At 38.0% G+C, this 22745-nt stretch overlaps 3 protein-coding genes across 10 annotated transcripts; 2 read left to right on the top strand and 1 right to left on the bottom strand.

Moving 5' to 3' along the window:
* The first annotated feature begins 5 nt into the window (after window positions 1–5).
* LOC117572299 (SANT and BTB domain regulator of class switch recombination) lies at window positions 6–3533 on the top strand. The gene is made up of 5 exons (XM_034255011.2): window positions 6–835; window positions 952–1909; window positions 2413–2635; window positions 2690–2903; window positions 2966–3533. The coding sequence occupies exons 1-5, from the start codon at window positions 132–134 to the stop codon at window positions 3372–3374; spliced, it is 2508 nt and encodes an 835-aa protein (XP_034110902.2). The 5' UTR covers window positions 6–131; the 3' UTR covers window positions 3375–3533.
* An 891-nt stretch (window positions 3534–4424) lies between these two features.
* LOC117567238 (ubiquitin-conjugating enzyme E2-22 kDa) lies at window positions 4425–5959 on the bottom strand. The gene is made up of 3 exons (XM_034247073.2): window positions 5586–5959; window positions 5306–5458; window positions 4425–5252 (listed from the first exon to the last, which is right to left on the bottom strand). The coding sequence occupies exons 1-3, from the start codon at window positions 5646–5648 to the stop codon at window positions 4869–4871; spliced, it is 600 nt and encodes a 199-aa protein (XP_034102964.1). The 5' UTR covers window positions 5649–5959; the 3' UTR covers window positions 4425–4868.
* Window positions 5960–6979: 1020 nt separating this feature from the next.
* On the top strand, window positions 6980–21599 carry LOC117567236 (ribose-phosphate pyrophosphokinase 2). Of its 8 annotated transcripts, none has more exons than XM_052003921.1 (9): window positions 6980–7077; window positions 9185–9410; window positions 15212–15395; window positions 16093–16162; window positions 18702–18811; window positions 20340–20464; window positions 20528–20726; window positions 20790–20924; window positions 21077–21599. In XM_052003921.1, the coding sequence occupies exons 2-9, from the start codon at window positions 9193–9195 to the stop codon at window positions 21167–21169; spliced, it is 1134 nt and encodes a 377-aa protein (XP_051859881.1). In that variant the 5' UTR covers window positions 6980–7077; window positions 9185–9192; the 3' UTR covers window positions 21170–21599. The 8 variants fall into 8 exon arrangements, with proteins under 8 accessions (XP_051859881.1, XP_051859883.1, XP_034102961.1 ...); XM_052003923.1 differs by having other exon boundaries at window positions 7014–7077; window positions 9200–9410; XM_034247070.2 differs by lacking the exons at window positions 6980–7077; window positions 16093–16162 and adding exons at window positions 8211–8262; window positions 17907–17930 and having other exon boundaries at window positions 18713–18811.
* Window positions 21600–22745: the final 1146 nt, after the last annotated feature.

Below are 22745 nucleotides of genomic sequence, written 5' to 3'. Positions count from 1 at the left end.
CTGCAGCATCCAGCTCAAATACAGATGATCAACAACAACAGCAAGCTTCAAGTGCCGGAAACGGAAATGATTTTCAAATCAGTTTAAATGATTTTCTTGAATTTTTAAAACTTTCATGTCACGTTAACGAGATGATTGCAAAAGCGGACAGTAAGCCACACAACCGGGAGCCCGTGCCGCCAGCCGAAAGCGCCGCGGGCGTTGCAGTCGCCAAGCGAAATGCGAAAAAGGACGAATTCGATTTTAATAGTTTGGCCGAAAATCCTTTGGTAAATGAATTGCTTGCTTTGAAGCGGCCACATCGTCACGCCACCAATGAGAACAGCAGCAGCAGTAGTCGCAGCAGTCTGCTAATGGAGCACAAATCCACGGCACGTTCCTCGCATGTTCACACGCCACGTGGTCTGCATCCCAAGCTCAACGAGCAATTGGATTATGTGATCAATGAGGGCGTCTTGGACTCAGTGCTCTCATTCATTTGCCCAATGCCGCTGCCCGTTGCCTTCACCAACAGCGGACGCGCCAAGCTAGCTAAGCAACAACAACAACAACAGCTGCAACAGCAGCAGCCTCTCAAGCCGGAGGCGTCCAACTCCAACGCTGTGGCATCATCGAAGCCTGACTTGGGTGTGACGAGCTCGCCCAGCGGAAGTTCGCCTCGAGAGAGCCGCGAGGCGACTCTTGACTCGAACAGCAGCAGCAGCGCCAGCAATGGCATGGTCCGTGCCTTGGTAAAGGAGCAGAGCGGCAAAGGGGCAACAACGAATGCAACTGCACGACGCAAGTCGCTGCTACTGGCCAAGGACAGCAAGCATGCACGTCAGGAGAAAAAGGAGTAAGTCGTTATGGAAGCTATTTGATTAACTTATATTACTCTTAAATATTGAATGATAAATTTACATTCCAAAGAATATTTATTGTAGCTTCCTAATCCGTTTTAATGCCTTGTAGACCCGAGGTCGTCATTCACGTCTGCGACGAGGTGAAGAACACCTCCCGCGACTTCAGTTGCCCTCAGAGTCTGCTCATCAGTAAGATGGGCTACTTTGCCGATGTCACCGCCGGCCAGCGACTGGAGGAAATGGATATTTCGGTGCACTGTGACATCCAAATCTTCGACTGGCTGATGAAGTGGATCAAGCACAGTGCTCAGAGTCAAGAGCTGGCTGCGCCCGGACAAAGCAGCTTTGCAGCTGGACCCCAACTCGATGGCAACAATGTGGTGCCCATTTTGGTATCCGCAAGCTTTCTGCAAATGGAGCCACTGCTCCTAGAGTGTTTGGCCTTTTGCCATGCCCATCTCAGCGAGGTGGTACGCACCTCAACGAATCTATCGTGTTTGAATGATGCACTGGTTAGTCGTCTGGCTGCCATGTTTACTAATCTGGAACTGGAAATGGTGCGCGATAAGAAGGAGCGTGTCACACCGCGTTTGTGGACGAAGCTCATTCAGAGTCTGTGTGAACCCGATGCGGAAGTATTGCGCGGACATTTCTACAGCATTTCGGGACTATTCCGTTGTGTACGCTGCTGTCGCTGCGTCACCAACACCATGAAGTCCTATGTCAACTGCATTCCGAGCAACATTCGCCTGAATCGCTGGGGACAATTGATTAGCTCGCATGTGCGCGACACAAACTGGGATCTGAATGTCTATGTGCTGCAACTGTTCAAGGAGCTCAAGTCGTGGCGCAAAGTCTACTGGAAGCTCTGGGGACATTGTCATTATCTCTATTGCTGCTCGTGCGAGGCGCATTTTCCTGTTTACCAGATGAACTGGTGTCGCTATCATCCTGAGCCGCCCAACTTTCTGGGACCAGAGATTGAGGGACGCATGGCAGGACCAGCAGGACGCTATGCGTGCTGTAATCAACAAGCATTTCGTTACGAAACGCTGCCGGGTCCAAATGTGAGTTTTACTCTCTACTAAAAATAATGCTTTTCTGTCTGTCCGTCTGTTAAAACGTCTAAATCAAAGAGTTTGTAAAAGCTGCAGCTATCAAATTTAAGCAGAAAGGTTTTTCTTTTAACAAAGTAATTTAAGAATGAATTTTGTGTGCAACAAATTGAAGTTCAGCCATCCGCCTGTCTGTCTGTCCAACTGTATAAGTAATCAAAGCTTGGATACTATAAAGGCTGAGACTATCGACATTGAAGAAACATTTTTTAATTGTTAAAAACTAGTTTAAACAAGAGTAATAGTAAGGTAAAGCACTAAATGCAGTTATCCGGCTTTCTGTCTGTCCGTCTGTTGTATAACCTCTAACTCCGAAACTATAAGAGCTGAATTTTTTCACAATGCTTAGTAATAACTATAAACCAAATTATTCTCGTAAATTCAGCTATGATTAAGTGTTGAACAATCTGTGTTGTCTATAACTCGCCTAATACCAATTTCTTCGCCGCTTTTAGGGTTGCCAATTTCGAGAGCACAGCGTACTCGTAGACACGGATCGGGAGCGTGCCATATTGACAATTGCACAACTCGTAGGCGAAAACTACGCGCTGTGCGAGCAGCCGCCGTTGCACATGCAAGAGCTGGCTGCCGCTGGAGAGATAAGTCCCAACTGGCTGGGCATCTCTTTGACCCCACAACGTTGTCGCCAAGGACTGCTGCCGCAGCTGTGCATGGACAGTGAGTTCTGCTTTGATTTAATAAAAAACTGCTAACAAAACTTGTCGCTTGCAGTGACCAATCATCGCGTAAGTCGCCGCTGTCGCTATGAGATCGATACCAGCACCGAGTCGGAGACAACATCGACCAGCTCGGAGGATACACGCAGTTCGCGTCCACGCATACGTAATACTTTAGTCGATGACGAGTTCACCTCGAGTAGCGATGGCTGCGAGTCGGATCATCGTCCGCCGCCACGCAAAACGCGTGGCAAAAAGAAACGCAAACGGTAAAGAAGAAATTCAAATCTTTTCACTTCAATATTGATTATTTCTCTTTTATGATTTATAGACCCGCTGCAGTGTCTGGTCGCTTTTGGTCTGGCGAGTTGTCGGCGCGCAGCAATCAGGATCACCAGCGTGACTTTGAGGAGAAGATCATGAAACAGGTGGCCAGCTATGTGACAAAGAAAACAGGCTCCGATCAGAATCTGGTGCACAATGCACAACCCTTGGGAGGCACTTATGTGCGTCTGGAGTCCGAGTGGAAGGAGATGTTGAAGCAGCGTCACAGCAATCACAATCTGCAATCGGGCGGAGGTGGCAATGGCAACAGCAACTTGGGCGCCAACAATGGCAACGCTGCGCTGGGCAGCAACAGCAGCAGCAATCAGAATCTGTACAGCGGCGGAGGCGCCACAGTTGGTGGCATGGCTTGTGGTTCGGGTGCCTCGTTGTTATCCAAGCAGAAGCACAAGTAGAGATGATTATTAGCAACACCTAGCGAAATGTAGAACAATAATTAGTGGTAGTATTTAAAACTCAATGCAACAAGAGACAAACCAAATTGATGTAATGTGTTTTTAGATGTTTTAGTCGCAAATATAACCGCGCAACTCGTAGTGTGTTGCATAATGTAATCTAGTGTTGTTGTAGTAGGAATCTTTAAAGTATATATCGACTATATGTATTAAGATTGCAATTTTAATTTAGAGGCACAAATTGTTGACTTTCAAATTCAGTTTTCATTAAAGCTGAAATTGCTCGATAAATATTTGAAATATAATATATAGGAATATGATCTATTGTAAGACTATACTTGAGTTAAATTAATGTAAAGATATAGCAAATTTAGTTGAGAGTAGTAAGAAAATAATTATTTAACTTTGTTTTTAAATGTGCTGAATCAATTTTTGCATAATTGCAATTATTAATATTGATTTTACATTGTTTCACTTGCATATAGACGATATATACCGTATAATATAGTATACTTTATCACCAGATATTATTATTGCATATATAGAAATGCAAAGTTCTATTTATATTACCATATACTGAATGTTTCCTGAAAACTTCACAACAATTGTGCAATTAACTTGTGAGTTACACAAAGTTCAATTATAGAGCTGTTTATATAGTATTTATGCGTAGTATAGTTAAAGTTCGTTCTTTTTGCATTTCTTAATATTTGTTTATTATTTAACTTAACGCAATTTACAATTTCTTTTTTATATTTAAAATTAATTATCGTTTTCGTACTTCATTTCTTTTTTTTTTTTAATTTTTTGTTTAGACATATAAATTAAACCGAAATACAAATAGAATTATCATCTTGTATGATCAATTGCAAAGTGTTGAAAAGTGTTTACTAAATTTTTTTGTTTGTTGCTTCATTTTCTTGCTTAACAATAAATGCGGATGCACAAAACGGAACCCAGGGTTCTATTATTACAATAACATAATCAAATATCGGGGGCCTTAGGCTCAACCTGTAGCAGGAATACGCAACACGTTACACAATAGAGTGATGCACTGCACAAAGGATATATAATAAAGGATATCATTTGAGCGGCTAATTCCGGCACTCACACTTTTTATTCAAGATCAGTTTTAAATTCAATTCCAAAAAGTGGCAGACAAGTTTTTTTGTTCTGGAAATCTTGTGCGAGAAGTGAGAACCGGAAGAAGCCGAAAAATAAAATAGGAAAATTTTGAATAAAAATGGCAATAAAAGGGAAATCGTATATAAATAAATGAACTTCTCTCAAAATGTAGTGAAATGTTCTACTAGAATTTTGCTTTTTGTTTTGCGGTGTTTTATGTTCCGATTCTCTGGATTGTTTTCAATTTGATTGCAGAGTGTTTTTCTTCGGCTAATAGAAATATTGTTGTTGTTGTTGTGGTGCTATTATTATTAGCTGTTGTTGTCGCTGCTGATGCTGCTCTTCCTCTATAATTGCTCGCTTGCCGAGCTAACTGAAGAGACACTCGGTCGCCTTCTCCAGGTTCCAGTTCTCTTTGGAGAGCACAGCGCGCGCATCGTGCTCATCAATGCCCATATCCTTGAGCCGTTGTATCTTTGAATCACAATCAGGATACGTATGCGGACCACCAGCATAGGCATTTGTCCAATGCTTCGCTGTGAGCAGAAATAGATCGTGCTTGTCCTTGAACTGATAGGCGACCACAGCGTCCTGGGGATCATCGGGTTCGGCAGCGGCGAGCAGCGCTTGCAGCGATAATAACACAGTGCGCAGTGTCATGGCAGCGGCCCAATTATCCTTGAGGATATCGAGACAAATGGCACCGGTGACCGACGAAATGTTCGGATGCCAAATCCTTGTGATGAAGCGTACCTAAGGAAAGAGATTAGCAAACTGCGTGTCTTGTACATTCTTTTAGACTTTACCTTGGGTGGATTGAAAGGATATGTTTCGGGCACTTTGATTTCTAGCACAAACTTGCCGCCCTCGTAGGGTGTGTCCGGTGGACCGGCAATTTCGCCGCGCAACTCTGTCCAGCTATCGTTAACCAGTTCAATTTTGATCGAGCACTGAACGATCTACGGATAAGAAAAAACACAAAAAACGCCAAATCATTTTAGCGCCAAAAGCAGAAAAAAATAGCAAAGTGCAGCAGGAGGCTTAACCTGGGGTGGAGAAGGGAGGAAGGGGAAACGTTGCACTTACCTCTTCACTGCGCATTACTTCTTTAAATTCGCGCTTGATACGTGATACTGCCATGTTCGCCATGATTATAATGTTTGTGTCTTCTAAATTGTTGTTGTTCTTGTTACTGTTGCTTCTTCTTCTACTACTACTGCAGGGTCTTGCTTCTTGTGCTGCTGCAGTTGTTGTTTATTATTCTTAATGTTGCGTAAAATAATGCACGTTTTGACCACGTTCGCTCGTTTTGTTTCTTGTTTGTTAACGTTTTACACGTAAATTCATTTGCGACAGCACAATAAACAATAAACAATACGGGAAACACTTTAGTATTTCAATTTTTTTTTTATTAAACTGGCACTTTTCTCAACACAATTTCGCACGACACAACCCAGGGCTGCCGTAAGTCTATCGATACCCAGTGACAGTCAGCTGCTAAGCAGTGTGACCAGAAATTATCGCAACAAAATATGTTAGACAACACTACAAAAATGTGTTAGCATTGAAAGGCCGGCGCTGTTAACCGTTTGCATGCTGACCCGTTTTGGTGTTGCAAAGCGTCAGCGCTAGTAATTTGAAAAGTGCGCGGGAGCTGCCAATAATGGGGTCTAAGTAAAGTGCTATGTGTAAACTGGTTTGGTTTTGATTGTGTCAAGGTATTTTCCATTACTTGCTCAAGGTCTCGCATTGATCCCTTTGATCTACAGAGCAGAACAGTACAGCAAAGAAACGAACTTCATTTGACCTCAGGTAGATACTTCTATTACCCGCCTTGGCAACCGTTTCCACTTACGTTCGCTAATGCCAAACTCGTTTTACGTCTTATAAACAAAAAAACAAAACACGAGTTTGTTTTTTTTTTGATTTTTTTTGTTATGGGGTGGGCCGCTTAGTAACAACAGTGTCTAGAATAACATATAAACAGATCGGTAATTATGCGTCTCACACACATATTCAAATCGAGTCTTCTACTCGGATAAACAAAAACAAAACATGCGAAACATGTCGAAAATTATGCGTAGGCATCTTTTGAGTCGCGGAACATAACCCAATAAACAACTTTGTTGCGGCGATTTTAAAGTGACTGCTACAAATTTGCCAGAAGAGCAGTGACTAAGATGTTATCATAGTCGTTATCAGGAAGTCAAAAAGCATTTGTTGCTTTTCAGGCGACTTCTTTAACAGTTTGTGTTTATTTGTACGCTTCGTTTGTGTTTACTGGGCACGTGTTTCGTTTGTTTTCTTTCCACAGACGTTCGTCGGAGCTCCCCAGCTCCAAGCGCAGCAATGTCTTCTTGCCGGCAAGCCAAACCCGCTTGCTCTTTCACTCTCTCACACACAGATACACGCAACGCACACACACACACAGAGCAACTCTCTCGCTTCATGTTTCTTTTGTGTGTTCTCTTTGTTGGCAGTTCAACTCCATGACTTTGCTGCGTATGAAATCATTCAGCTTTTGCATTTTCATTGAAGCGGCTGCATTGGGAAGTGTGTGAAATAAATAAAAATTCGAGTGAGTAAATCTAATTAATAAATGTTACTGTTAACGATCAATTTACTTTTGTATTCAATTTGTGAACAAAAACAATTGCAAAAACTGCCCGTACTTCAAGTAAGTTGCTTTTTAAATTGCCCAAAAAACGTGTTGCGCTGTGTGTGTGTATGTGCGATTGAGTGCCTGTGTGTATGTTTGTGAGTTTCTTATTGTGGGGCACAAAAAACGTGCGCTGTCAGCATACTGAAAGCCGACACGTGGTTGCTCGCCCCCAGCTCCTTTTTTTTTTTGATATTTTGTTGTTTTTTAAATGCAACGACGCCATTTGCATTTGCGTCAATATATGCACATACAAACACACAAACACTCACATGCACACACTCACACAAGTATACAGAGAGTACGTCAGCATCCGTAGGATTTTCTTTTGTGTTTTCAGCATAAGTCTTTAGCTTTAGTTCATTTAAATATAGACACGCAAACAATTTAGCGAATCTCATGCGTTGACATTTCGTTGTTTCAAGTACAGTTGAGCAACAACAATGTCGACGACGAGCCCCCTTGGCAGGCGCCATTACCTTAGGCCAGCCTAACTAAATTAGCCATGCGAATTATAAAAACAAAAAAACTTTTACGTATGCAGCCCTCGTAAATGCAGCAAATCAGCTGTGCCATAAAAGAAAGCGAAAGAACGTGCGCAAGAGTGAGAGAGAGAATACCTGTGTGTGTGAGAATCGTGGAAAAGCTCTTCTGGCTTCTATCATCTGTGTACGCTTGTGTGCGTGTTTGTGTATGATGCATACGCATACGCCATGTACGCGCTCAGTTTCAATTGCTCAGTAGCTGCTGTCGACAGCGCTGCGCTCGTCTCTGTTGTTCTCATTGTCTAATCAACTGTCATACTAGAAGGCACTCTAATAAATAAATATATTTATACACATTCATGCACATGAAAGAAACGCAATAATATTTGTACTATATAGAGACATTGTGTACGCTCTTTTTGCTTTTGCTCGTTTGCGCTCAATAAATTGTTTGGCCCGGCTGCCTGTCGGTGGCACAACAAAAAACTTAGTTACTCAGTCGTGTATTACCGTTAGCACCTGACGCGCGTCGTGCAAAAAAAGCAGCATTTGAAAAAGAGTGGATAAGTTATAAACATTATTATGCCCGATACGAAATGTACAGAGCTCGACCAAAATGGTGCGTATCCCGAAAATTTTGTTTTAATTTTGCAACCTTGTGCATTGTCAAGGCTTTATGGTCATTTGCTGACCTTAAAAAATCAAGAAATACCCTCTTTCCCCATACTAAACAAACAGCTGTTCGGTTTGTGTCGTGTTTAAAAGCTTTTTGTTTTTTTCTTTTTGGCACGCGCCTGTTTGCATGCAGGCATATTTTATAGCTGCAGTAGGCAATGAGAGTCAAAGCCTTTATCAGGCATTGCGAGCTTTCGGCGCTCTGAGCGTATGAGTGACGAGAGCGCGTGAAGAGTGTTGCCAGACTGTTACATTGGCTAAAGGATCTCTATTTAAAGATTTAAACAAACAAAAATTTACGCCACTTTTAGTTTTGCCAAATTTAAAGCAAACTTAAAAATAAATTGAGCATAATTGTGCATGACACGGACTTTGACAAAAAAAAGAGTATCCAATAGCATTCGACTTGATCTGGCCGCTCTCACTCACACAGGTTGCGACAGCCAGCAATACGTCAAAAAATCACATGTCTGCTTTGGGGTGGCTTTGCTGCTGCCGCAGCTCTGCGCTCTTACTAGCTGTTGCTCTCCACGTCACTCTCTCACACACGCAGACACAAAAGCTTTTGCGCTGCCAACGACAGTTGTATGAATGAATATTTGGTGTTTGAGTGTGAGGAGAGAACGCGCTGTCTGCTGCTACGTCGCTTTGATTACATGCTCACAGACGCGGTGTACGTGTACTTTGTGCTCTCTTACAGATGCGCTCGCTCTCTCGCTCTTTCTTACGCTATCCCCCCAAAAAAAGAAACATATACATATGCATACACGTAGGCCACAGAGAGTGAGCGAGAATTGGCGGCAGCGGCGACGGCGACGTCGCTGCTTTTGCAAAAAAATTTTTATAATAAAAACTTGTACTCGTAGATTGTGTGATGCCAGTACGTTCTGCTAATCCGATACGCGCTAGAAGTTTGATCCGAGACAATTTGGAGAAACAGGCTGGTTGTCTAAATCTAATACACTCCAGAATGCCAAACATTAAAGTGTTTTCGGGCACCTCGCATCCGGATCTGGCGCAGCGTATCGTCGATCGACTTGGCATCGACCTCGGCAAGGTGGTCACCAAGAAATTCAGCAATTTGGAAACATGGTAAGTGCCCAGCACACATACACATACATACACAAAAGAACAAGACGAATAAACGGTGCTAAGTGAAAATAATGTGTGAAAATGTTCAAAGACGATTGAAATTGTTGTATAAATAAACAAATAAAAATGCCAGTGCGAAGTGCGTGTCCAGGAGACTTTTGGTCCTTGACATTCGCTGAAGGTTGACAGTGTTGTTTGTGGCCAAGAAAGTGTGCCAAAAAAACGTTGATTGTGTCTATGCATTTCTTTAAAACATTTTCCGTTGTTTTTTTTTTATATATTTTTATTGATTTAACAAGTGGACTGTACACCGTAGTCATTGGTCTCGGTCGCCGTGTGCTTGCCTTGTGTATGTGTGTGTACTATACGCACGTACACACACACAGTTGCACTCTGACACATGGACACAGGCACACACACACAGTGAAAGACACAAAGACAAACGCGTTCTGGCAACGTCGCGTGCAATTTGACTGCGAACAGTAATAAAATAATAACATTAAGCCCCAAAAATTGAAAAAAAAAACAATAAGTAAAAGGGGGTCCCACATCAAAACATAAATTTAGTATCAATTTTAATTAAATTAGTTCCATGTGCTTTTTCTTCGCCAATCGCGACTTTGCCGTCTAGCTTCGGCTTGCTTTACACAGACGCACACACACATGCATACGTCTGAACTCGCACACGCATACAGTCATAGGGCAAGTCAGCTGCTGCTACAACAACAACAATAATAATAATAAAGTGTCTCTAGGCTGGCGCCTTATCAGCAGCCAGCGCAACGCACACACACTCACAAGCAGTTGTATAAAATGCCAACACACACACACACACACAAGCTGAGGCGAAACGAAACGAAAATTTTAATAAAATGAAATAAACGTGGAAAAATATACAAAGGAAATTAGCAAACAATTAGAGTGTAAGGCAAAATAGCAAAAGCTGGCTAAAGAACTGAGGCAATGGAAACGGCAACGGCAACTAAATTAGAGGTTATAATATAAATAATGCGCGCTAAGCTTTTTGACATGATACGCGTATGAGTATTGCATACATACACACCTCTTGCATTTGTGTGTGCGTGTGAGTGTGTGTATATTATGCTCTCACTCACGCATGCTCACGCACACAGGCACAGACGAAAGGTAAACTCCAGACGCAGCAGACAACAGCAAAAGTAAACCACAACAACACGTCGCTGTCACGTTTTTAAGCAAAGAGAGCGAGTGACTGAGTGAGTGAGTGAATGTGTGAGAGAGCGAACACGAAATGAGAGCACGCGACTCGATTTCTACGTCAACGTCAACGACGCCCCCACATGTTTCATATGGCTGCGTTGCGCTCACGCGTTTTTATCGCTCTTTTGCTCTTTCTCTCTCTCTCTCTCTGCAGACGAATCAAAACCCGACCCCCACGTGTGTGCAAAAGGCAGACACAACAACACAGTGGTTGTGATTGCTGTCGCTGACGCTGTTGTTGTTGGCTGCGCACTTGTCGGCTTGTTGTGGCTCTTTCTAGTATGTGCTCGTGAGAGCCTGAGCAACAGTGTAACGAATATGTTGACAGTTAGGTTAGTTGTTGTTGTTCTTGTTGTTATTGCTGTTTCCCTTGCACTTTGACTTGATTGGAGCGCTAGCACATTGTTATTGTTGTCAACTAGAACAGCATGGTTCAGGCTATTAACAAGATTCGTTACGAAGGGCGCACCGATGACGTCATTAGCCTTCATATCCAACAAATATTTCTGTCCCATTATGAATAAGCGCACGTTCGCAGCTTCACTATTCATTTAATAATGTAATGAAAATGAATAATAAAAATGAATAATAAAATGAAAGTATTACGAAAAAGTAGACCACAGATGACCTTGCGAAAGGCAACCGCCAATGCACAGTGGTTGGGCTTGTATGAAGCCGCGGCCAAAAATACTTCCCGTTGAGATATCGTTATGAAATTTTCCCCAAAAATTTAAAAAAATATTTTGAATATATAGTAAAAAAATTGGATACATCGGAGGACTATTTCCTATAGCTCCCATATAACCTTATTATGGCGTATATGCCGATTGTGCGCCAAAATTCTTCCGGTGCACCGCGGTGGAGTTACAGTGCTAAAATTTGATATTAGAATCCAAGATATACTATATATATTCTATATATATTATATTTTAAATTATATTGCTACTTTCTTCTACCAAACTAGTTACTCTTCGAGTTTTTTCTTCATTAGTGCCCACTTCTGTACACCAAAAAATCAAAGATGTACATGCGTGAAAAATCCAAAAATCTATAAAAATATTCTAAACACACTGTAAAAAAAATCGTATCATATAGCTTCCATACAAACGGCTCATATTTTTTATGTTGATTGGGTGCATGTTATCGGTATTGATTCCTTTTCATTCAACCAATCAGATTGATATTGGAGAATTGAAGATTTCATGCGTTTGTAATTAACCCAAAACATTATAATCCTCTTACAAACGTATTTAATTCGCTTTGACACTTCACTCTTATTAACAATACAGCCGTTTTTAATAATATTTGCTTCTATAACTTCAATCAATTTTGTTCACCTTTCAACGGCGCTACCTTCTTTGCTGCACCTTACATTAATAACATATAAACTTGAGAATACACACTCATATTAAAGTTTAAAGCAAGGGAATAAACAAAAAATAAATCAAAACTATTAATAAATGAAAAACTATTAATAAACACAAACTCAAAAGACGAAGACAGGGCAACAGCACAACAAGCACACGAGCGAAAACAAATTTTTTTAGTGCAAAACTGACCCTGAAAATGTTAAGACGGTGTTAGAATTTTTACGATTGTAAGCACATCGGCACTTTTCGGCAAAAAAAATTTACACATTTATTACCTTAAGAGCCAGACAAACACATTGATATACAATTTAACTGTGGCATTCAGTGGCGTCACTACTAAAACCTTAGCTAAACATAAAAAAGACGTTCAAAATATAGACAAAAAACATGTATTATTTCAAATTAATATAACAAGAAGAGTTTAACAAGTACGTTTTTTTATAATATCTCAAATTTTAGAAAATACCTTCAACTTCAAAATCCATTAAAAATATTATAAACTTGGACACGTAATAAATGAACTGACCACTTCAAAGTTCGGTTTTGTTGTGAAAAATTCGCGATGCGCGCGAGCTGTGCTGTGCAAATGACTAAATGTTCGCAACTTCAATTCTGTTTTTAGAAAGAACCATTAGATATCCAGAAAAATCTAGTTTGCCATGAAAAAGGTTGGACAATTTAGAAACGATTTGTTTACTTTTCGTACCTTTTTGTTGTTATGACTTTTTTTATTTTTGGCCTATGGACGCAACCACTGTGCAATGCAACTTGTGTCAATAATATAACCCACAAAACCCAATGACCATCAATATAAAAGGTCGCAACACGCAACGAAACCAACCCACAACACATCATCGACAAGCAAATATTTTGTAATTGAAAAGTTTGATCGATAAGAAATTTGCGTGCTCATGCAAAGAGAGAATGAGGGAAAGAGAGAGACAGAGAGAGATAGATGAAGAGATTGAGAGAGAGCGGGAGGTCAAGGGGAGGCAGTGGAATTGGGAGCAAGGGCTAAGCTGATAAGCAAAGTAAGACGCAAGCGATTAAGATGCCAAGATATGGCATTTAAAACAAGCCACTAAACGTCGATTTATATGACTGATAGTGCCAAAAACTCTAGAAGAGATTACGCTATCTCACACACATACAAATAAACACGTACACGTGTGTAAACTTGTCAGTTGTCTGGCAGAGAAACAGCTAGTTAAAAATACATGCACAAAGAATAGATGAGGCAAAAAAACAAAAAATCAAAAAACAACAAAAGACGAAACCAGCTGCTTTGAGGCAACGGTCTACCGGCAACTAACACGACATTGCGACAGCTGAGGAGAGTGTGGAGAGTGCTTGGCTCGCAGCCAATTTGTGATCCCGAAAGAGTCAAAGCAACCCTTCCCCCTCAATCCAACCCCAACCCTTACCCCAAACTGCTTGGCATTTGAGCAATGCCAGCGGCGAAAGTGTTTTCGAAAAAACAAAAAAAAATAAAAAAGAAATGCATTCATTTCATGCATCGTCAACTGCAACTGCAACTGCTGCTAGCAAAAGTCATTGCAAAAAGTATTTTCTTGCATTTATTACCCCCAAACACACAAAACGAAAAAAATCGAAGCCAAACAATGCGGCGTATGCGTAATATTTTGTATAGCACACAGCGCCATAAAAAAGCAACAAAAACAAGCAAAAAACAGCTGATTGCTGGTCGCGTTGACGTTCACTTTTTGTGATGATTGCGATTAGTTTTGCTCGTCGGCGCTAATGTCTGTTGGGCAGCAAAAAACAATTAATATTCTGTGCAGCACGACATCACGACTGAAAATGTCCAAAATTTATCAATCGATAGGGCGCTACGTACGTTCGATACGTTCTGAATACTACGTTTTGTCGTTAGTCTCGTAATTCAATTAACCTTCACTGGCAATGACCAAATGTGTGCGTGTGTGTGTGTGTGTGTGAGTTAGAGTGCTTCGTTTGTGTGTGTTTTGTAACAAAAGAGAAGAAAATCCAAACGTAAACACAACAATAAAGCGTCCATTTCTTTCAAACTTTTCCCCAGCAACACAGCAAAAGTTTGCTATGATATATGATATGCCGCAATGACAGTCTATTATGATGGATATTATTGAAATTCAGCCAAACATTTTTGTTGTATATTTATGTTTAGCTAGTCTGATACGATGGCCACTTTATTTATATCAAAAACTCAAATCTCGAGTGTGTCGAGTCGAGTTGCTATTATCGAATTTTGAGGGTGGGAAACTACAGAAAAAAGAAGTTGCTATTATAAAGTCTAACAATCCAATAAAATAGAATTCCATAAAACGCATACGTCATAAAATTTTATGAACTGAAACTGAGTCAATTGTGATATATCAGTGATTTTTGATCTTGGTTTTTTATTATGCGATAATAATGTCTATGAAAAGTCATTACCAAGCAGAAATTCTATATTTTTATATAAAGAAATACACTTTTTTCAAGCTGTAGCTATGAAGGCAAGCAGTAATCTAATCAGCCTCAGCTCAATTCAATGACTTGGCAAATGCTCTAAGACGCATCTGTAACAACTTTCATACACATCAGCTCAATAAAAGTCGAGTTCGAAGAGAACAAACTGATGGGCAAGGCTATATCGATTGAGTTACCAACGCTGTACAAGAATAATTACGTTTTATGAGGTCAAGAACGCCCCCAACTTTCAATAACGGTAACAAAACTGAGCGACAGTCAGTTGGAAATGCAAAAGGGTATTTAATGACGCATATGGGAGGCATAAAATGAAAGAAAGAAGCACGAGACGCCCTTCATCGCACTCTCTGCACACACACGCCCTCTATGGGGCGCACTTGCAAGCGTTAGCAGAAATTCAATGCAAGGATAGCTTAAGTGCGAGTTGACTGAGTATGTGTGTGAGCGTGTGTGTGTGTGTGTGAGTGTGGGTGTAATATGAGGGCCAATATTTGTCTCTAGGCATGTTTACACAAGTTCCAAGTAAATATGTGTGTAAGAATATCTCGTATGAGTTTCTAGGTAAAGCAAGACTACGACTCTACAATATATACATATATGTATGTACATATGTATATTGATTTGTGTTCACATATCGTATCTTATCGTATCATATATACTCTATATGTAATGGCATAACGTTTTGAAAATTGTGCAATAAACAAATTTATCCAATTTCAGCGTCGAAATCGGCGAATCGGTGCGCGGCGAAGATGTTTACATCGTGCAGTCCGGTTCCGGCGAGATCAATGATAATTTAATGGAGCTGCTGATCATGATAAATGCATGCAAAATCGCATCAGCCTCTCGTGTTACAGCTGTGATTCCTTGCTTTCCATATGCCCGCCAAGACAAAAAAGATAAGGTAGGTTTGCCTTACATACATAATCCCGCCAACCGATCTTTGTCTCTCTCTCCCTCTCTCTCTCTCTTTGAATATTTTTTATCTCCTTGTCTCTCCTTAACCTCAAAAAACATAATGCGATATACTATACACACACAATTTGAGAATATTTCGGACAGTAGAGCATACAACTGTCCACAGTTAATAACCCCATTAAAAAAAAAAACAAAAAACAAACAAGAAACAAAATAATTATTCTTTTCAATATCGTATTTACCATGTACATACTTTCTATATATAACCCGGTTATCTATATAATAATGTTTCTCTCTCTGTGTGTGTATGTGATTTATTTTTTTGCATTTTGAATACTTTTTTTTTGTTGTTCATTTCAATTTGGATTATTTTTTTTTTGTTTTTGGTTGCAAGGAAGCAAAGCTGTAAAAAGAAAATTGCAAAAAAAATGTGGAGAAATTTTCTATAATAAATATAATATTGTATTTTCTAGCAAATAATATAGATGATATATATGTATATAAAATCTTTGCTTTAATGAGTTGCTGCTGGTGCTACGATTTGCTCTACAACTCTCGCTCTCTCTCTCTCTCTCTCCAGTCTTTTTTGATTAATAACTCTCTTTCTTTATAACTCTCTACATCTCTTTAACTATGTATCTATATGTGCCAACATACGTTCTATATACCTATCTCTACTCTAGTTGCCGGGCAGTGAGGAGAAAGAGGAAAGCAAGAAACTTGCCAAGAAAAACTACGATTGGAAATTTAGGGTATTTACTTTCTTCATAGCTCCAAACTTAAACTCTCAACTCACATTTCATATAAATGGACTTAATTTTCAACTTGTTTTGTTTTTTCTTTACAACAAAAAAATAAACATAAAGTTAAAGGGCAATTTCTCAACTCATTTAACTCATCCAAAAGAATTACAAATTCCAATAAAAAACAACTTGCAAACTTCCCTCAAATCTCAAATCTCTGGTCTCTGGGTTCTCTCTCTCTCAAAACGTTGGTAAAAACTTCCAATTCGGCAATTATTCAAAATTTGCAATAATACGAAAATTATACGCTTCTAATGTATCAGTTTTCTTTGTCTTTTTATGTTGCATGTTAAACTAACTACAGAATACGATTGTGAAAATCTAAACAAACAAATAACAAATGCAATGAGGAGATGCGCAAATTATGAAAATTTCACTACATTGTAAACAAAATTTTTGACAATTTTCAATCGACTAATTGGTTATTCAAAATGCAATTTTAAATATAATTTTTGTTTCTTTGCTGTCGGCGGCGCTTCATTGCAACAACAACAACAAAAAAGAAAATAAAAAAATTATATTAAATAATAAATATTTATATTAACACCGTAGACTATACATATAATATATAAAATTATTCAACTATTATTAATTTTTTGTATCTCATATGGCGGTCTGCTCGTAATCGTTTCTTGTCTTGTGTTGTTCGTCTACTTCATATATACTGTGCCTAGTATATATTCCTATATTTAAATATATATACCCTTGCACGTTTTAGAACTCATAAATCATATAGAATTGGTTTAAAAAGAATGAATTGCTTTGACTATTCTATTTGAACTCGAAATCCTTTAAATATATTTTGTGGAAATTCTTCATACATCAAGATTATATAGTAAATATAATAATTGTTAAATTTGATAATGATCGGAGTCAATTTTTCAGAGTTAAGTCTTTCTGTTCTATTTGAACTCGAGTGCATATGAAGATATGTTTATGAAATTTGCGAACTGTAAAACTTTTTCAAAACCTATTGCAAGGGTATTAAATCTTCGGCTCTCCGAAGAACTTTAATTTTTTGATTTTGCATCTTTTGGCACGTTGCACTTAAATTCTCCGCAATCAAAACAGTTTTTCACTTTTCCAAAAACAAAAAGTGGCTTCAACTGCTGATAACAAGAATTTCGCATAGCAACAGATTCATTGATTGTGATTTTTCAGTTTTATTTACATGCAGTAAAATTTGTATTTATTTTTCCATTGATAACCGATTATACTATACTTAGTTGACGTCAGCTTTTGTCCTATCGAAGGGGGGTCCATTTAATATGGCACTTGATCCCGAACCCGAGGTGCACAATTGTTTTTTTTTTTGTTGCTGATTGACGATTATTGATTAATCTGTAAGAAAAGTGCATTGCGATGAACTCGAAATGCGTTTGTTTACGTCTCTCAAATTGTAAATATTTTTTGTGCGATTACATTTGCAGATAGCGTTCAGCATATAAATATTATATATTTCTTTTTTTTTTTCTTGATTTGAACCTTGAGTTTATTTTAATACCTTGTTCTATTTTTTCCCGCAAATCCCATTAACAAACAAAAATCCCTTCAATTCCTACCAGCTTTTGGTTTGATTTGATTAATCTACAAAACAAAAAAGTGAAACATTCTCTCAACTTTTCGTTTCTTCTTTTTCTTTTCATTTATTTATACAAAAAAAAAAACAAATACTATACTTAAAATGTGCTTAGGAGTTTTCAGCCAGACAATATACTGTGAGTAGTTTGCGTCCAACTTTGTCGGGTCTTTAAAGCCTTGTAAATTTTTAAATAGCTTTGGGCAAAATTGTGTTTAAATAAAAAATAAAAAAAATCGAAATAAATGCTTACAATTTGCTCTTTTAATTTAAATATTTTTTAACTGAAGAATTGCAGTTACTTTAATATGTTTGTTTTGATTCGTTTTGTTGTCAGTTCCACGTAATCGCATGAAAGTTATCGAAATTTGGCGACAAGGAATCGGCGCGATCAACAAAATTATCATAATTTTCTTTTGCACACTTTTGTTTTTGTTGTTGTTCTAACCGCGCTCTCTTCCCCCCTTTTGTGTATCTTTTGATTAACTCGAGCGCACTCTCATTGGTCGTTTACACTCAAGCACACTCTCTTTTGTTCTCTCTCTTTCTCTCGCTCGCTCTGAAGCTCTCTCCAATCTTATTCTCTCCGTCTGTCTATCTCTCTCTCTCGCACACTATTTGCAGTGATATTCATAGTGCACACAATTGTCGTTGTCGTTGTTATTATTGTTGTTGTTGTCCTTTGTGTTTGTGTCGCAAAAAAAAAAAAAAGAAAATGAAAAATTCCGTTTCTATGTTTACCCATTTGGAACGTATACGTAATATTTAAATGTTATATTTTAATTACAATTTATTTTTATTTCCACCATGGCCTAAAATCTCATAAAATAAATAATGTTAAGATCGCACAGGGAAAAATTACTAACTACGCTAATGTTCCATTATAATTTTCTCCTTTTTTCCTTGCTGGCCCATGCACAGAGCCGTGCGCCCATCTCGGCGAAATTGGTCGCTAACATGCTATCAGTTGCCGGTGCGGATCACATCATAACCATGGATCTACATGCCTCACAGATTCAGGTAAGCTTGAATTAAGAAAATATAACAAGTATTAAAGTTGCATTCGAGAGTGCTCAACATTGAGATACAGGGTATCAAAGTACTGAAAAAATAGTAAAACATACCAAAAGATATTGCTATATTTGTTATTGATATATACTTTGGCACTCAAAATATACCATAAAGTGCAAAATATAAAATAAACAGAATTTGGATATACTATTAAACGTAAAATATACCATAACTTACAAAATATATTAAAAGTTATATTTCGCATACAGAATATGTATACCGATTACTAAATTTGGTATCTGGACATATTTTCACACTCAAAATAATATACCATAAAGCACAAAATCTACCAAAAGTTATATTTCGCATACCGAATATATATACCAATATACTATTACCCTCAAAATTTATCTAATATATTTAGTATTTACATATATTATCACACTCAAAATATACCATAAAGTACAAAACATTAGAATTCCTTGCAAAGAAATTGTCATCGGACAACTGCAGTCTGTTTTTGTCATAAACAATGATTTCTTAAGTTTTTTATCTGACAGATGATAACACTACACAAAAGCCTAATTTGAAACCCATTAACGATAACAATAAGTTCTCTTTTATGGACACACAAATCACAAAATTTTGTTTATTTGAAGAAGTTGATACCAAAAAGTAAAAGAAAAAGAGGAAGCAATATCTCTGTATATAAAATTTTGGGTGTTTTTGATACAAGCTACTTGAGTTCTTCGGACTGTGATTGCATTGCAATAATACGCATCGTTAACGTGGACAGATGACTCAACAATTGAGCAATGCGTTTGTCTTTATCAACGGTCACCGATTCGAGATATTTCACTTTATTCTTCAACAAGTTGATAAACTCAGCTTTCGTCTCATTGACCATCTTGAGTTCCTCGTATTTGGCCAGCGAGATTTGTTCGTGATCTGGATTGGAATCTCGCGGCGATTGAGTTTTGCGAGGGGATCGAGCATTTGATGCATTCGTTGGCAATCCATTGCGTTCCAAGTGCATCAAATGAAAGAGCAAAGCTCGTATCGCAGCCAAATCCCCAGATGCCAACTGTTCCAGCTCGGGACGCTTCAGATGCAGGCCAGTTCTTCGCAAGACCTTCAGATTGAAGATCTCCCAATTGAGTAACTTGGCCGCCAGATTGCCATGCGATGTGTAGTTCTTCATGTCGACCAACTTGAATAGAATGCTCTTAAAGAGCTGAGCCATGCGGACCACATCGGAGAGATCGCGTCGTGTTCGATGATTCAACTCGATGCGTTTGATTTTCAACCACTCATCGAGTTCCTTTTGCTCCTCGGCATTGAGATTGCGATTGTAGGTGGACATTGCAGTTGATAATTAGGATTATATATTTATAGTATAATTTGTTTTGTTTTAAGATTTTTGTTAGTTCTGAAGTGAAGGAATATAGTAGAAAGATTTCTTTGAGCAAGTTTTTTACTCGTTTGAAGTGGTTTAGACAGTAATCTGAACAGTTACTATATTGTGCTTCATTTATAGGGTTTCTTTGATATACCAGTTGATAATCTCTATGCCGAGCCAGCGGTACTCAAATGGATCAAAGAGAACATTCCCGAATGGAAAAACTCAATCATTGTGTCACCCGATGCTGGCGGTGCCAAGCGGTAAATAAAAACAAATATTTTCTTTGAAATTATTTATTAATTCAATTATTTTTTTTATTTTAGTGTGACTTCCATTGCGGATCGTTTGAATGTTGAGTTCGCTCTGATACACAAGGAGCGCAAGAAGGCCAACGAGGTGGCTTCCATGGTGCTTGTAGGTGATGTGAAGGATAAGATTGCCATTCTGGTCGATGATATGGCCGACACCTGTGGCACCATTGTGCATGCCGCGGATCGTCTGGTGGAAGCAGGCGCCACTAAGGTAAGTCCCCCATTAACATCTATCATTATCCATAAAGATGATTATTGATTTTCTATTCTCTAGGTCTATGCCATACTGACGCACGGCATTTTCTCGGGCCCGGCGATTTCACGCATTAACAACGCCTGCTTTGAGGCGGTCGTTGTGACCAACACCATACCGCAGGACGGTCATATGCGGGATTGTCCCAAAATACAGGTAAGATTTGTAAATTGATTGAATTTAGTGTTTGTTTAAAGTATATAAAACCCATAATAACTTCGTGAACGTATCCTGAAAATTTCCTTATAATCGGATCATAAACACCTGAGTTTAAACGATTGCTAACAACCTCTTTTTTTCTCTTTCAGTGCATTGATGTCTCGATGATGTTCGCCGAGGCTGTTAGACGGACACATAATGGCGAGAGTGTCTCGTATCTCTTCTCAAATGTTCCATACTAATTTGTTGAAATAAACACAGCTCAGCAACATTAACACCAACAATAACAACAACAACAACAACACCAGCAACAATTTATTAACAACAAGAACCACAAAAGTAATCTTCAAGCAGTGTTGCAAGCAAGAAAAGAAAAAAATTGGAAAGCATATATTTGCCATCATCATCGTTATATATTTTTTATTACCTATTAACTATGTAAACAATTGCAAATACAAAATCACTAATCGCCATTATTGTAATTATATTAAAAATAGCGTAAACTACACTCAACAACAACAACAACAACAAAAAACTGCACACTAAATTGCCTTCATTTTGTTAACTTTTTTGATTCTGATTTCAATTTTTCGAAACGCATTTTTAGAAAAGAAAAAAAAAACTAACAAAATAAAAAAAAAAAGAAACACACATAAAGATTGTCAACTCTTAGAGAGACCGTTAGTTGTATAGATTATATATATATTATCAAACACACACATATGCACACACACACACATACTCACACACAAAGAATTGTAATTTTACACTGTGCAACAACTTTTTGATGATTCTTAAAAACTAAAAGAAAAAATATCGTCTTCATTTGAAGGCGAAAAGCAAAAGTTTCTCTTTGCAAGTTCAAAACAAAAACCACTAAAATTTTAGTAAAATTAAGTAAATAAGCGATAAACAAAAACAAAACACACAATTGAAAAGAAAAAAACGTAGCAACTAGGCGTTTAAAACAAACAAAACAACAACAACAAAAAAACAACCAAACAAACAAAAATAAATAAAAAAAAATTAAGAAAACTGAGCTCACTTGTGGGTATTTATTTTATAGCTGTGAAAGTTAAGTATGAATTCCTTAAGTTTATATTCGTTTTAAAGGTTTAATAAGAAACTTAGAAGCATTTTTAAAATTTTGTAGATTATTTGTTTCTTTAGTAAATATGTAGCTTTATTTTCAAAAATGATCATAATATGAATAATATCCTAAGTCAATATGATCTTGTAGTAATTCAGTAGTCTATTATTTGCATTTAAAATTTACGTATTGAACTTTTATTAATTTCCCAACTATACTTTTTGAAGTTATATGAAGAAATAATCAACAAATTCCCAAGAAATCCATCCTTACACATTAATTTCTAGAACGCATTATTTTTAAAGTTTTTTTAACGATAGTATTTTTTAAGTCAGTACTTCATAGATTAAGAAAGTCTTCCAGATACAGTTTAGTATACTACTAACTTAAAAATTTTAGATATTGACATTATTTACACTGAAGATCCATATTTCAATAATTCGAGTACGAAAAGTATATTACTTAATTCTATGTAAGAAATAATCCTTACTTTGTAAAAAAAAATCATGGACATTTGCAGTCCATAATGGAAAAACAACCACTTTCCCAGAACTTTAGTTGAAAAGAGATAATTATTTCCAGCTTCCCATCTCTTAGATTGTTTTTTTGTAGATAAACTTACTCAGTTGTATTTTTACCAAGACAATTTTTTATTGGTTTCCTTCGCATTAGAATAAACCTATATATTCCAAATATTAGACAAACATGATACTACCTTCCTTTTACAG

The sequence above is a fragment of the Drosophila albomicans genome, chromosome 3, assembly GCF_009650485.2.
Source record: "Drosophila albomicans strain 15112-1751.03 chromosome 3, ASM965048v2, whole genome shotgun sequence".
In the NCBI taxonomy this organism is placed as follows: Eukaryota; Metazoa; Arthropoda; class Insecta; order Diptera; family Drosophilidae; genus Drosophila; species Drosophila albomicans.
The sequence above is the reverse complement of the archived record's forward strand: the minus strand, read 5'-3'. Positions and strand labels throughout refer to the sequence as shown.

What these genes read in the sequence shown, in the direction of transcription:
- LOC117572299 (XM_034255011.2), top strand. Translation starts at nt 132, where the DNA reads ATGATTGCAAAAGCGGACAGTAAGCCACACAACCGGGAGCCCGTGCCG. An exon ending in GCCGCAGCTGTGCATGGACA is followed by an intron (nt 2,636 to 2,689) that starts GTGAGTTCTGCT and finishes TGTCGCTTGCAG; the next exon opens with TGACCAATCATCGCGTAAGT. An exon ending in GGCAAAAAGAAACGCAAACG is followed by an intron (nt 2,904 to 2,965) that starts GTAAAGAAGAAA and finishes TATGATTTATAG; the next exon opens with ACCCGCTGCAGTGTCTGGTC.
- LOC117567238 (XM_034247073.2), bottom strand. Translation starts at nt 5,648, where the DNA reads ATGGCGAACATGGCAGTATCACGTATCAAGCGCGAATTTAAAGAAGTA. An exon ending in AAGTAATGCGCAGTGAAGAG is followed by an intron (nt 5,459 to 5,585) that starts GTAAGTGCAACG and finishes TCTTATCCGTAG; the next exon opens with ATCGTTCAGTGCTCGATCAA. An exon ending in ATCCTTTCAATCCACCCAAG is followed by an intron (nt 5,253 to 5,305) that starts GTAAAGTCTAAA and finishes CTCTTTCCTTAG; the next exon opens with GTACGCTTCATCACAAGGAT.
- LOC117567236 (XM_052003920.1), top strand. Translation starts at nt 8,226, where the DNA reads ATGCCCGATACGAAATGTACAGAGCTCGACCAAAATG. An exon ending in CTACGATTGGAAATTTAGGG is followed by an intron (nt 16,163 to 18,701) that starts TATTTACTTTCT and finishes TTTCCTTGCTGG; the next exon opens with CCCATGCACAGAGCCGTGCG. An exon ending in TGGAAGCAGGCGCCACTAAG is followed by an intron (nt 20,727 to 20,789) that starts GTAAGTCCCCCA and finishes TCTATTCTCTAG; the next exon opens with GTCTATGCCATACTGACGCA.